The sequence below is a fragment of the Leptodactylus fuscus genome, chromosome 7 (genome assembly GCF_031893055.1).
Source record: "Leptodactylus fuscus isolate aLepFus1 chromosome 7, aLepFus1.hap2, whole genome shotgun sequence".
Classification (NCBI taxonomy): Eukaryota; Metazoa; Chordata; class Amphibia; order Anura; family Leptodactylidae; genus Leptodactylus; species Leptodactylus fuscus.
This window is the reverse complement of record NC_134271.1, coordinates 87,145,177-87,160,779: the sequence shown is the minus strand read 5'-3', so window position 1 is coordinate 87,160,779 and position 15,603 is coordinate 87,145,177. Positions and strand designations below refer to the sequence as shown.

The window sequence follows — 15,603 nt, the reverse complement described above, 5'->3', positions numbered from 1 at the left end:
TGCGGTCACACCCCCTTCAGCTTCCTCCCAACTTTCTCTCTACGTACTTCCAGTCTTTAGGAAAGAACCTGCTTTACGTTTTCGTAAACACTAACCGCTGACCCCTCTCATTCCTGCAAGGTAGTACAATCCAGGGACGCAGTACCATTGCTTATACTGGAAGTTACCAGCTCTCTGCGAAGGGAAGTGTTTTCACTAACAGATAACAATGGAACACAAATTTTAAGTTCACCGTTTCCTCTTAAATTCGGGTAAACGTTATGAGGCTGCGTTTTCTATCGCCTGGATATAACAGTTAGATGAAAAAAATTACTATTCTCTATACACCCCCATTTTCTATCAAGCTTGTTACGATCTAAATACGCAGTTGCATAGACTGGAATATACCATCTCACTGCAGAGGTGAGATTGTTGTGGCAGGTGAATGATACATGAGTGAGAGTTGTCATATAAACCTCGCTGTTCTTTTACTACGTTTCTTCCGTTTTCCGGCTGTCCGCCACAAGAGCGTAAAGTGCAGAGGGGGGAGTAGGATTAGTTATTCCCACCCCCGGGCTCGCTGTGGGTGGTAGATTCCGCAGCGCAGTGTGATCTGGGCCCGCCTTCCTTGTCACCTCAGCTTGTTGTTCCCCGGGGTCCGGAGCGGACACTCGGCCACAGGCGGCGCTCGCTTCCCGGTCTCTTCCATGGCTCTGTGCGGGGATGTGGGAGCCTCGTCCCTCCCCAGTGAGCTCGTCGTGCATATTTTCTCGTTCCTCCCGGCCTCAGACCGGTTGCGGGCCTCGGCCGCCTGTTCTCACTGGCGGGAGTGTCTCTTCTATCCGGCGCTATGGCCGGAGCTGCGTCTGAGTCTTCAGGCGTCCCTGGCCGAGCGGCCGCGACTCGAATTCCTCATGCGGAAATGCGGCTGCTTCGTCCGGGAGCTGCGGGTGGAATTTGCGGCCGAAAATTACCTGTCCGGTTCTGCAGAAGCCAGTAGCGCCTCTTCCCCCTCCTGCTCCACGCAGGACTCCGGGGACGGAGACTCGCAGCCCTCAGGCAGGTGGCTGGAGGTGCTCAGGACCTACCTGGAGCTGGTACTGTGCGTACTCAGCAGTATCCGGGGCAACAGGTGAGTCACTGTCCCGCCCACTTCTCCAAATATCACCTCTTCTGTCCTCCTGTTGGGTTCCCCTATAATCTGACCCTCCATTATATACAACCCACAAATTGGGGGTCCCTTCATCCTATAGGACCACCTATAACTGTTAAAATTGCAGTGCCCCCTATAACTGTACAGCGACATTAGATACAAGGGGTGCAATAGTGTCACACAAAGGACAGAGGTTGGACACCTATGGCCCATTATATACCCTCTAGCACAGTCTGGGCAAAAACCAAACACCCTGGACACTAGGCCCCGCGTTCTCCTCATTATACATGAGTAGTGGTCTGCCTCCTCTGCATTATAGCAGTACTAGCGGTGTCAGCCATATAATACTGTGACACTTCATAATATACCAGTGAGCAGGGGGCGCTAATGATGCAACCGTGACTTATTTACATGTGTCTTCATCCTGTCACATATGTTACTAATCTTGCAAATGTACGTTCACTAGTAGTAAGGAGGAAAACCTTCAACTTGTAGCAGGCCCTGACAACTGGGGGGCTATAGCTTGTGGACCCCATCATTGTACAGTAGATTTTGGGCAATCCTTGGCTGTAGCTATGACAAAGTGGCAGGGATATGACAGAATGAGGATGTTTCTATGATGGTCTGTAAACTATCAGCTCCCATGGGTGCTGAATTATTGTGATTTCTCTGCACTTTTTATTTGCCGTTTACATTACATTTTGTAGATATCCTCTTTTGTTGGTGCCAGTCCATGTGAAGTGATACGTACATGTCTCTATAGCAACAGCCAAGGAGGCGGAGCCATATTTGTCCTATGTGACTGTACAAATGGCAACGTTGAAGCAGACTCTTGGGGAATCCTGCTGATGTGCTGCTAACATGGAGTCAGCATTTTGCTTGCCTTTGATCAGGCAGATAATACAGAAGCGCCTGCTCCCAATGTGACCTTACACAGAGCATGACCTTGTGGAATCGGCAGGACAAACCTCCGACTAGTCTATTCTTCCACAGCCCAACTCTAACTCTATAACGGACTGAGCTATGGCTAAACAGAAATAGTAAAGCTCCTCTAAATCACAATGGCCAGAAAAGTAAAGATGCAATAAACTATACATCCAAGTATACAATATTAACAACTCTATAGTATAATATCATTCAAATTATTGTATATTGAAATCAGAGTTGTTAACTTATTTCCAACTCTGACTCCATAGCCCTGATGAAAACTGAAACCTGGGAGTGTTGGGTCGTGTTTGACTATAACTGTTGTCAGTAGAGTTCTATCAGAATGTTTCCCCTCACCATATAACATGGGGGAGGGGGAGGTCGTATTCTTTCATAATGTCTTCTCATACAGTACATCTTGTATGTCTACCAGTAGATGGTAAATAGGGCACGGATATGGCAGGGCTTAAAAATAATCAATGACAAGGAGGGACAGTAGAAGTGCCCATGAATCATATGGGTGTAACTATGGGCTCAGGAGACTGGAGGAGCCCAACCCTAGACTTATTTATTATTATTATTGTTTGTTTATATAGCACCATTAATTCCGTGGTGCTTTACATTTGGGGGTTTACATACAATACACAAAATATACAGACTTTCTCCCATTCCCTCTCAATAATACCTTTATTTATCTTAAGCTGATTTTTGCTATTTTGTTTCTTTTCAGGAACCTTCAGAAGCTGAGCCTTTTTGGTGACATAAGTATTTTGCAACAAAATGGCACCATAACAAGTACTTACTTAAATAAAGTGGATCCCGGCGGCAAAAAGATGCAACAGTAAGTGGAGCAATGTGGTATTTGCTTACCTGTGATGTCAGATAGTCCTACAACTCATTCTTGATACTCTTACTGCTACATTGGTTTTGCACAGTTGGGTGCTTTTCTTACTGCAGAGCTGTACCTTTCAGCATGCGCTTTGGGGTGGGTTAATAGGAGGTCCTTTGTCTGGAAATGTTGGTATTTATATGAGTTTCTATTTGCAGGATCCAGCAGTTATTTGAGGAGATCCTGGCAAACAGTCGGCAGTTAAAGTGGCTTTCCTGTGGATTTATGCTTGAGATTGTGACGCCAACCTCTCTGGCGTCCTTGTCCAATCCAGTGGCCAATACCATCGAGCATCTGAGCTTACTAGACAACCACACTTCAGCTAATACCACCTTGGTGACGGCCATTGAGTTGGAGCGCTTTGTCAACCTTCGCTCCCTAGCTCTGGACTTCTGCGATTTCACAGCAGAAATGACACGAGTGTTGGCAAACAATAACCATGTGCCTTTGCATCGACTCTCTCTCCTGGTCCATAATACTTCACTTAAGAGCAAAACCCTTGACAAGATGCCAGAAGATGAGGACTGGAGAGCACTGACACGGAACAGCGCCAACCTCAGAGTTTACATGATGGCGTTTGATGTGAAGAGCGATGACCTGTTACGAATACTTAAGCCCAGCATACCGCTCGAGAGGATTCACTTTGACAGCTACATCACATGCGTGTCTGGGGCAGTGGTGGACCTCATCTCCCGCCAGTACGACACATTCCTCACCCATTTCATCCTCATGAATGATGTTAATGACATGTCTGGCTTTCCGGATCTCAGTGACAATAGGAATGAAGACCCTTTGGTCCTCTTGGCTTGGAGATGCATGAGGCTCTCTCTTCTGGCTATACACGGTGAGGACAGTTACGGGAGCGCTGGTTTGGCTGTATGTATAGGACATGCTATGACTGTGTAATTGGCTTGTTTTACTAGTTTTTTTCCTTTTTACAGATTACAGCTCATCACTATGAGATCCAGCAGAGGCAAATTAATTAAGACTGGGTTGTCGTACACCACTTTTAATAAATGGCCACACTGGCGCAGGGAACAGGAGATCTACAAAGAGGCTGCCACCGCCTCATAAATCTATCAGATGTCCCTGTGCTAGAATGGAAATCTATGCCTGGTAGGAACTGGCATAGATTTCTTTTTTTCTCTAATATGAGAGAACCCATATAACAGCCGACCTGAGACTCTAGCATAAACTTACTATTGGGGCTTACAGTAGCATTGTATAGATTGGCCAGCAAAGTAGTGGAACACTTCTCTAGTCTCTGCCATCTCTACAATGTCTGTCACCTGAGCCAGTCTTGCTATCTTGTGTTGTGGAGTGGCCATACATTTTTATTGGAGCAGACAGGCACGGCTTCCTACACGGTAGTGAGATGGGACTATTCCTGTCCTGAAGAGGAGTATATTACTTTAATGCTTACTGAATAGAGACAATTATATGATAGTTTATAGACTGACATGCATTTGGTTATACATTGGGGTTATTTTTGACCATTCAGCACAGGACTGTAAATCCCAGTACCAGACAATACATTTCTTTTGGGCTCCTGCCCTTCCTGAACACTTCCAAAAAAAAAAATCAATTTTATGTATTTTTCTGTTAATCTCACCCTGTTTGTCAGTTTAAAGGATTCTTACTACACTCCTTTCTAGGGGTGGCTTTTGTTATAGAGTCTGTTAGGCTAAGGTTACACCTTATAGGAAAAACCTTTTAGTTTCTCATTAAAATTAATGTAACTCTCATCTGCAGGCAAACTGTTGTCTTTCCTATTTGTCATGGTCCTTGTTGCAGTTTCTTTCCATAGGAAGAAAAAGAAACTTGATAACTCAAAAAACGCAATGTGCAGGCGATCCATCTCAGTGCTGCCAACTGGCCGAGAGGGGTCAGCGGTTTATCTGCTTCTACCCTGCGCTGTATCTTACTCTAGGACTATTGTGGTTACAGCGTCTCTTAGCAGTAATAGGACATCTTATACTTACCAGCTTTTCTACTTTCTGCACAACTGGAACTGAGCAGTTACACAGTTTATTGGAGTGAAAAAAACAGACCTAATCCAGCTGTTTAGCCTGTTTTATGTTAGTAAACCAAATTGATCCAGAAGAAAGCAAAAGAGAACCTGTTTATAGCAGAAACTCAATTTTTCCTAACTTTACAGTTTACACGGTAAAGTCATTCTGCAAACTCTGGTGAAATTGTGCTTGAAAAGGGTTTTCTGTCAGATTAATATTGATGACCGGTCTTTTGGATAGCTCATTCATCACTATCTGAACATTAGGGATCCCCACAGATCAGCTGTTTAGTTGAGCGCCACTTCTGCATTCGAGGCCAGGGATGCCACGTTCATTCATTATGTTTGCACCTCAGTCCCACTAACCCTTACAGAACAAAGACTTTTTTTTTTTTTTTTTTTTTTTTTTTTTATGTTCTTGTTGTGTTTTTGTTTGTTTTTTATATCTAACATGCATTCACTGCCCTGTTACCGATCGTAGCATAGAAAGTGACCACTTGGATTACGTGGTTTCATTTGACCATGGAATCTGAATTATCTCTGATCACAAACAATGCTGCCAGGTCCCTGCTGTGTGAAGCGGCACAGACCCGGTGGCTAGTGTGTCCACTCTGCTTGAGAGCTGATGCCATAGTTGGTCACATGCACCATAAGTCCTGGTGCCCGTAGGGGTTACAATGATTAAGGGCACTATGCAAATGCACGACTGGGGTGCAGGCAATTGCGGCCCTGGCAGCCCCGTAAATGTGAGCAGTGTGTTGGTCACCCAAACTCACCGGCACTCCATGCACAAGGATGTCTTAAGGGGAATTTTGGTCTCCTGATTGTTGGAGGACCCAGTAGTTGGACCCCCAGCAATCTAACACTTTAAAGTGAGTAGTGGGCTGTTCAGTAATTCCAAGCACATTTCCTACACATCGTGTGGCATAGGTATGTATGTAATATGGAGCTCGGTCTCCTAAATGGAGAAGGATACAAATTATTATGATAATTTATATGACTGTTTCTTTCATTCACTTGGTCAGGTCATCATTATTCAAATTCCAGAAAAGCTCCTGAGTTATAAGCAGTGACCCTCCCCAATATGTTCTTTGTGCGATCTATGTAACAATTTATTGCATCAGGTATTATAGGGATCCGTAAATATTTATATAAAAATATTCACTTAACCCTCCTATCCCACAGCCCCCCCTTCTCTAGACTAAATACCTTTGGTTTGATATCCTCTCTTTATACATACCACATAATAATTGTATAACCTTACACTAATCAACATTAAAAGTCATCGATCATTTTTCTGCCCAGTTTATCCAGGTTCTCTTCTAGGGATTAGACACTCTGTACAGTATTTTCTGTTGTACCTGGCCGTACACAGGAGATGAGTTGGCGAAAACAGCTGATTTTGGTCATTTTAGCCAACGTCTTTTTTAAAAAAAAAAAAAAAACTACTACAAACAGCAATGTACAATGGTAGGCCTCTGCCTGCCAAGAAAAGATCCTTTGTGTTGGGAATTTTTGGCTGTGGTTTGGCAAAAAATATAAGAGATTAGCATGAGCGAACACATTTTTCATATCATTTGCTATTTTGCCTAAATTGTCACCCTCACTTATCCTGCAGTTTCATTTATGTTGCTTAACAAATAATCCCACATTGATCAAACAGCAGCATCACAACCTAGTTTAGGCTAAGGCCTCACGTTGAGCCAACCCTGGACTAGATTGAGCAGAAGTTAAAAGTATAAGGACTTCCTATATATTTCTGAATCCATTTGTAGCCATTCTTGGTTTTGGCTCAAAAAACCTGCAACAAAAAAAGCTGCATTTCTGCAACGTGGGGCTTTAGCCTTAAAGTTTACTTGTAAGCCACACATTCTTTTAAGTTCCAGATATTTTAGATTTTTGTGCATGCCATAGGACTATTCCTGATAGTTTGTGTATAAATAGATATAGAATAAATATAGAGAATATATATATTTTAAATCTCATGTCCAACTCCAACAATTGATGTAAAGAGCTGGACTTGTAGTTGATGAAGGGTCCTCTTATTTTGGTGTTAAGCATCTGAAATCCAAAGTTATGACCGTACATTGTAGTGGTAGCAGTTATAGGATCAGGGTTGCTTTGGGCCATTTACTTAGTATATGACTCTCGTCGGCTGCATCAGTTGATGGATACGGGGTTTGACCCTGTGGATAGGCCATCAGCATCAAATAGCCTCAATCCTGGACAACCCCTTTAAGTGTCTAGTGTAAGTTTGCACTGCATTAGTAAATCTACCCCAATGTGTATAAACTCAGTGTAAAGACTGCTTTGAGGTAATTTATTTCTCTGAATGTGTCAGGTCAGAATATAAAACGCTGTGTCTGACATTGGGGTCATGCAGAAACCTTTGCAGCCAGCTCTGTGTAGAGAACAGCTATGAATTGGATGGTGGTTTCAATTTTCATTATGGGATTTCTGTCCATTAGATGCTACTAGAAGTTCAGGATTGCTCTGCCTTTTTAGGGGTAGTTCACACAGAGTAAACGTGCACTCATTTTGGCAATCAAAACATTAGATGTTCCCCCAAAATGGTATAAATAAAACCAAATAACTTTAATAAAAATAATCCATTATAAAGTACAATTTGTCCTGCAGAAATTAAGCCCTCATATGGTTCTGTGAATGGTAAAAGTTGGTATTGCTACAGCCATAACAAACCATGATATCCAGTTTGGACATTATTTATCCTGCATGATGGTCTCCATAAACCCTAAAATGTAAGGAATTGTTAGGGGAAATTCACACTACTGGTTTTACTTATGTCAGGTTGAAAGCAACAGACGTGAAAAATAGTGAGATGCAGATGGAATCTGCGGCCGTTCCTATTGACTCTAATGTAAGTCATATGATCCATGAAAGTCGTGCAAGCACAAGTTTGTCAGAAAAGTAAAAAAAAAGTGATGGTAGAAAGTTTTTTTTTTTTTTTTTTTTTTTTAATACACATGGGGGTGAAGGCAGAAGGGCTCTAGAAAGCAGGGACTCAATCTGTATCTGTTATTATCCATTGCTTTAATCCTATGACTGATAAGAGCAAAGAACATTACATAACAGTAGTGTGAACGCATCCTTGTGTAAGTCGTAGTTTTTTTGTCCTCACTAATGTCCTTCCTTCTCTTTCTCCTGCAGGTTACACTGTCTGGGCCCACAACCTGATAGCGATCGCTCGTCTCCGAGGGCCGGACTTGAAAGTCCTGGAAGTGACAGAAGAAAGCATAGACTTTGACCAAAGTGAGCTGGCTGACCAGGACGTAGACCCCGTACACAACCTAATAGAGCAGGTGTCCATCGGATTGGCCCGACCCTGGCGCGCCGTCATGGACATCGAATTGCTCAGTGTTTTCACCGAGCCCGCTCGCCACTTTTATCGAGAGATGCAAAACTTCAGCGAAGGCATTTAAAAAATTTTTTTTTTTTCTCTCCAGTTTTTTTTTTTTTTTTTTTTTTTCCTCCCTCCTTGTGGTTACAATATGCAAATAGGGTCTTGATCATGTTTCCTCGGTAGAGTGAGTTAACCCTTTGTGCTGTGTTTAATCAGTATTAGCGCTATATAAAAATCGTATGTGTGTATCTACTTTATCAGACTAAGGAACGTCAGGTCTTTGTTCAGAAGCTGAAAGTGACACCGTTCAGGGTCTTTTTCACGGTTAAAAGCGATTCTCTAGGACTAGAGCTCAGCAGGCCATGGGCGGACAGTAGAGAATTTCCCTTCCTGCATCGGTAGCCGGTGCAACTAACAGAACGAGAGCACTTACAACAGAATCTTCTTGTGTAGGATGTCTTATTTTTAACTTTTTGGAGTTTTGTTTTTTTTTTTGTTTTCCCTCCATCTGACATAGATGAAGTTTGCCTTTACATGAACTCTATTGTGGGGCCTGTGTATGAAAGCTGGTGACTGGCCAAAGAGCATTTAGCCCCTGAGGTCAAAAACTCCCTATAGAATAGAAGTTGTAATAACATAACTGTTAACTGAAGGCTAAAGATGCCCTGGAGAGGTGTCTGACTTTAGGGCTACGTGCCCTTTGTTTTCTGTATACAATGTGCGGTAATCGTATGCCAAGTACTTAGAATTGTATGGGGAATCTCAGCATGCCTAACTACCAGTCAAGGCCAGGGTGTAGGTATCGGCTTTGGGCATGCCAATTTGGGGGAGTATGTTAATTTTTCTTAAATTTTTTTTTTTTTTTTTTCCTTATTTCTGCCCTTTTGAAGCATTCACATTCTAACACAAAGTACTCCAGCCAGTGTATGGCAACTATTCTATGCCACAGTTGTGTAGAGCTGCCACCAGGCGGTGTTGCTCTTGTCATACATTACTGTGGTTGAACAGATGGTTTTTTTATTTTAGTTTTTTTTTTTTTTTTCCTGTAATGTGCTGGTGTAAATAATTGTGTGGTTTTGTGTTGTCCCATCCCTTTTTTTTTTTGTTTTGTTCTCTCTTGGAATATCTATCTATTTAGATCTATATGTACACAGTTAGATGCTTGCAAGCTTTTAGTTGTGAGATACCTGACAACAGAGTCACTGGATTTTCTCTGTCAGCGCCTGTTTCAGCTGCCAAAGAATAGATTTTAAAAAATAAACCTTAAAGAAGTGCCCACATGCTGGCAGGAGGGGGAGGTCTGTGCCGCCTTCAGGGATGGCGCCGACCAAGAAACTGCTAGATTGTAATATAAAATAAGGTCGGGTTTCGACCTGCGGTACGCAGCTGTGCTGTGGTTCAGTGTGAACAACGCCTCAGAATTCTTAAAGAAAAACACACCTGTTTTCACTGTGACTAGCGAATGTAAAAAGAAAAAACAAAACCGTGAAGTGATATCGCTGGTGTAAGCTGCTATCATGCATTACTATGAAGAAAACATTCCATAACGTTTGTTTTAATATCTCGTTCTATCCGAGAGGCTTTAAAAGCCGACTTTATCTCGTTTCAGGGCAACCGCGGTACGGACGTGGTCTCTGTGAGACTTCCATCTGACCCCAGTTTTAAGTGGTACGAATGTTGTGCATTTAACGATATAAAAATATATATATATATGGACAGTCTGCAATAATGAAACAATAGCCGACGAAGTGTGTGTTGGGGGGTGTCCAGCAGAGCTGACCGCACCCGGGCCGCGACTTCGGAAATCCGATGATCTATGTTCACAGATGTCCGGATGTGAATTCTATTTATGGAAATATATTAAAAGTTTAAAAAGTTTCTATGTGTTTTACAAATGGTTTTACCATCTTATATTTAAGGACGCTGCTCTTGGACAGGTGTGCGCTGTGTTTATTTTTCGTCTCCAGCAAGCACATACCATGTGGATGATTTTATATGATGTACATCAGTGTAGAGGAGCCACTGGCACGCTGTGTGTGGGGGGGAGGGTGGGGGCGGGAACCAACATGCCAGATGTGGTGATATCGATTGCGGCAGTGGTATTTTATCAGCAAGGTCGGAATCAAACGAGGGAGACTTAATTTGGAAACTCCTGACAGGGGAAGAATCTAAAAGAGGAAACAGCTGAATGTTAGCAACGACTGATGTTGTTTGGTTTATGTTCAATGTATATTCTTTTAATCGATGAATAAAGCATTAAAATACTGAAGTTGCCTGGACCATTTTTTTGACACTTATGGGGTGCAATGCTGACTCATGGTAAGGGGTTGTTTTTGCTGCCTCTTTGGCAGGGTTCACACTGCTGTGGATTCAGTTTATGAAGGTGTCCGTTAAAAAAAAAAACAAAAAACAAAAAAAAACCTGATTTTAATGTGTCAAGTTTATTTATTTATTTTTTTTTATAATTGTGGCTCAGTTACTGTCCATTACCTATACACTAAAATGTTAAAAAAAAAACAAAAAAAAAAACTGGCACCTGATTCTGACATGAATCAGTTTTGTAAATGGACTCAAAAGTCCTGCATGTCAGATTTTTTATTTTTATTTTTTTTCTACGTGGAAAAAAAAAGACGTGACGGATTGGGTGTGTAATGGACACTAACAGTCATAAGATACAATATCCATTGATTCCAGTAAGATTTTAACAGATTTGCTAAAATCTTATAGCGGAATTCAGTGCTTTGTCAGCTTTCCCATTCTATGCCCCCAGTGAAGAGCTATTCATGTCGGTACCGTAGCTCTTCACTGTCAGAAGGACGTTTCTGACAATCAGTCAGGAACACTCTTCCTCACAGTAGCGTCTATTGCGCCGTACTGTGAGAGGGGGTGTTCCTTACCGCCCAGCGATGACAGAGCGGTGAGGAAGGCCTCCCCCCCCCCCCCCCCCCAGTACTAGTCTATGGATGAGTATTATCCGGAGGGGAGGGAGGCGTTCCTTACCGCTCACAGTACAGCGCAATAGACGCTATTGTGAGGAAGTACGTTCCTGACTGACTGTGAGAAACGCCCTTCTGACAGTGGAGAGCTACGACTGGGGGCACAGAACGGGGAAAGCCGTGTGCACTAGACCCTATACCACCTGCAGGTCCTTATGGACTTGTTATAATAGAATCCAGGGCCGCGTTGAAAATAAAAGAGCTTTATACTTACCCTGCTGCTGTACTCCTAATACCAGTGCAGTTCTTTAGTGAAGTCAGAGATGTACACCTTGGCTTCAGTGCAAATGCCCCGGACCTTTGGAACTTGCCCACTGAAGCCAGGGGGTGTATATCTCCGGCTTCACTGGAGAACAGTGCAGGTTCTGGGAGCACCAGAGATGATGAGTCTGATGATAGGGAAGTATGAAGTTGTTTTATTTTTAATGCAACCGCAGATTGCCTTACAAGAGGGCAATTTGGGAAGATAAACCCTTTAAGGAATATATCAAGGAGTATAGTGAGCACTTTGACTCAAACACTATTTAACTGGTTTTTTGTTTTTGTTTTTTTCCATTAGGATGTAAAAATGAAAAATAACTTTATTAGAGGAAAGAAAAGAAAAAAAAAATCACTATAGCTCTAAATTTCTTCTTTTTACAAGGGACTAAAGGAGAAAAAAAACAAACATCTATTTTAGTAATTTTTCCTGACTAAAGAATTGTCCCACATGTAGATGTACATTGCTGTATGGTCACACAGTGGGGCAGAACAATATTTGGGAAGATCTTGCAGTAATAATTTGCAGGTACAATGTTGCATGTGCTGAGCCCCAGAAGAACCAGAATGCATTCACACTGAGTAAACGCTAGCTTATTTTGTAGAGTAAAATTACACTTCTGAATTTTGCTATCCCATTGACTTCAATGATATTTTTTACACTTGTAAAAAATATGCCTATAAAAAATACGCCTGTCATTGAAGTCAATGGGATAGCAAAATTTAGAAGTGTAATTTTACTCTACAAAATAAGCTAGCGTTGACTCAGTGTGAATGCACACTGCACCCACATCCCTCAATTTGAAAACTAGACCTCTTAAATTTTATCAAGGAGTATAGAAAGCATTTGGACCCCTCTGGTATCACATTCATTTATTTTCCTGAAATCGATGCATAAGAGAGGGTGAAAGGTAAATCTGTGCAGAGTAGATGACAGTATAAGGAGGTGATACAGTGCCTACAAGTAGTATTCAACCCCCTGCAGATTTAGCAGGTTTACACATTCGGAATTAACTTGGCATTGTGACATTTGGACTGTAGATCAGCCTGGAAGTGTGAAATGCACTGCAGCAAAAAAGAATGTTATTACTTTGTTTAATTTTTTTTTAAATTGTGAAAAGTTTATTCAGAGGGTCATTTATTATTCAACCCCTCAAACCACCAGAATTCTGTTTGGTTCCCCTAAAGTAGTTCAGGCACAAAGAACAATGAGCTTCACATGTTTGGATTAATTATCTTTTTCCAGCCTTTTCTGACTATTTAAGACCCTCCCCAAACTTGTGAACAGCACTCATACATGATCAACATGGGAAAGACAAAGGAGCATTCCAAGGCCATCAGAGACAAGATAGTGGAGGGTCACAAGGCTGGCAAGGGGTACAAAACTCTTTCCAAGGAGTTGGGCCTACCTGTCTCCACTGTTGGGAGCATCATCCGGAAGTGGAAGGCTTATGGAACTACTGTTAGCCTTCCACGGCCTGGACAGCCTTTGAAAGTTTCCTCCCGTGCCGAGGCCAGGCTTGTCCGAAGAGTCAAGGCTAACCCAAGGACAACAAGGAAGGAGCTCCGGGAAGATCTCATGGCAGTGGGGACATTGGTTTCAGTCAATACCATAAGTAACGTACTCCAACGCAATGGTCTCCGTTCCAGACAAGCCCGTAAGGTACCTTTACTTTCAAAGCGTCATGTCAAGGCTCGTCTACAGTTTGCTCATGATCACTTGGAGGACTCTGAGACAGACTGGTTCAAGGTTCTCTGGTCTGATGAGACCAAGATCGAGATCTTTGGTGCCAACCACACACGTGACGTTTGGAGATTGGATGGCACTGCATACGACCCCAAGAATACCATCCCTACAGTCAAGCATGGTGGTGGCAGCATCATGCTGTGGGGCTGCTTCTCAGCCAAGGGGCCTGGCCATCTGGTCCGCATCCATGGGAAGATGGATAGCACGGCCTACCTGGAGATTTTGGCCAAGAACCTCCGCTCCTCCATCAAGGATCTTAAGATGGGTCGTCATTTCATCTTCCAACAAGACAACGACCCAGAGCACACAGCCAAGAAAACCAAGGCCTGGTTCAAGAGGGAAAAAATCAAGGTGTTGCAGTGGCCTAGTCAGTCTCCTGACCTTAACCCAATTGAAAACTTGTGGAAGGAGCTCAAGATTAAAGTCCACATGAGACACCCAAAGAACCTAGATAACTTGGAGAAGATCTGCATGGTGGAGTGGGCCAAGATAACTCCAGAGACCTGTGCCGGCCTGATCAGGTCTTATAAAAGACGATTATTAGCTGTAATTGCAAACAAGGGTTATTCCACAAAATATTAAACCTAGGGGTTGAATAATAATTGACCCACACTTTTATGTTTAAAATTTATTAAAATTTAACTGAGCAACGTAACTTTTTGGTTTGTAAGATTTATGCATCTGTTAATAAATCCTGCTCTTGTTTGAAGGCTCTAACTTATTTGCATCTTATCAAACCTGCTAAATCTGCAGGGGGTTGAATACTACTTGTAGGCACTGTATACTATAAAAAAAATAAAATTAATCCATGGATGTGTGGTACAGTGTGAAGCACTCCATCATAGACACGCCAGGGTTTTCGGGGCAGGTGTCACACATGGAGTTTTTCCTTGTCCCCAGTTTTTGAGAACACCCTGAATCTGCATTTTTATTTTTGGAGGGGAGAAGGGGGTCTTCCCTTTACTGTTTACATTGTGTTTTTTGTTTGTTACTTTTTACCTCTTCCACCAGGGGACTTGAGCCTGGGATCTCTGATCCCCAATACAATGCTTACTATGTGAACTTTGCATAGCCTCCCGAATGAGGAACGGTATAGAGATATATTTATTTATTTTACACACATACATACATAGAGAATTTATTTAGACATGTCTGATAGAAATATCTACATACAGAGCAGGGGATTGGTTTACTGTATTACTAGGAAACCACCTGAATTCAGCCATAATTTGCACCAAAAAAAAATAAATACCGTATATACTCGAGTATAAGCCAACCCGAATATAAGCCAAGGCCCCTAATTTTACCACAAAAAACAGGGAAAACTTATTGACACAACTATAAGCCATGGGGAGGAAAAGCAGCAGCTACTGGAAATTTTCAAAAATTAAAATGGTTGGAGTTTTTGGGTGCAGTAGTTGCTGGGAAAGGGGAGGGGGTGTTGAGGTTGTCTGTCTGCCCCTTCCCTGAGCTTGAGGACTGTTCTTTTTTTCTCCTCCCCCCCCCCCCCCCGCACCTATTAAACCCTGCAGATACCCTATATTCAGTAGACCGGGCACTTTCAGACACAGGGATACCTAATGTGTATATGTTTCACAGTCATTTTCTACTTTTGCATGTATTCTAGGGAAAGGAGGGATTTAGAACTTTTATTATTTAAAAAAATTATTTTATTTTATTTTTTTTGCACTATTTTATGGGAGATTCTATACATTGATATAGTGGCTGGTCATAGACCCCCCTAAAAAAAAATAATTTTTTTTTCTTTTTTGCTGACTCGAGCATAAGCCGAGGGGGGATTTTTCACCACAAAAACTGTGCTGAAAAATTCAGCTTATACCCGAGTATATACGGTAAATTAAACTATCTAAAATGACTTACACCAAATTTACAGGTGTTGTATTACTTGAATAAGAAGAGCGTTACATGCACCACCTGTCCTCTAGCATATCCCAGTACCCAGAGGCGGAGAGAAAGATGAGACATCCCGTTTCCTGTACTTAGGCCGCTGATTTGCCTCAGTAGTATTATGCAGCGAGGACTTCCGCCAAAACAAGACCTGGGTGCACCAGGACCGGACCACAGTGGGAGCCACGTGAGTATGTTTTCTAGGAAAGGGTAGTCTGATTTCTTAGTGATCTTTATGCTGTATATGTGGATGAACCAGATAACCATAGGCATAACTACCAGGTTAGCAAACATAGCAGCTGCTAAGGGCATCCATTTCCATTGAGACCTAGGTTGCAATTAGTGATAACTATGGATGATGAAGGGGATGTGGA

At 42.3% G+C, this 15,603-nt stretch overlaps 1 protein-coding gene across 1 annotated transcript; it reads left to right on the top strand.

The window, feature by feature from the left end:
• Positions 1 to 593: 593 nt before the first annotated feature.
• Positions 594 to 10,594, top strand: FBXO33 (F-box protein 33). The gene is made up of 4 exons (XM_075282434.1): positions 594 to 1,111; positions 2,790 to 2,900; positions 3,107 to 3,792; positions 8,128 to 10,594. Exons 1-4 carry the CDS (start codon positions 687 to 689, stop codon positions 8,397 to 8,399), a joined length of 1,494 nt encoding a protein of 497 aa, XP_075138535.1. The 5' UTR covers positions 594 to 686; the 3' UTR covers positions 8,400 to 10,594.
• Positions 10,595 to 15,603: the final 5,009 nt, after the last annotated feature.

Coding starts and splice junctions, on each gene's coding strand:
- FBXO33 (XM_075282434.1), top strand. CDS start 687: ATGGCTCTGTGCGGGGATGTGGGAGCCTCGTCCCTCCCCAGTGAGCTC. Junction 1,112..2,789: donor AGCAGTATCCGGGGCAACAG/GTGAGTCACTGT, acceptor GTTTCTTTTCAG/GAACCTTCAGAAGCTGAGCC. Junction 2,901..3,106: donor GGCGGCAAAAAGATGCAACA/GTAAGTGGAGCA, acceptor TTCTATTTGCAG/GATCCAGCAGTTATTTGAGG.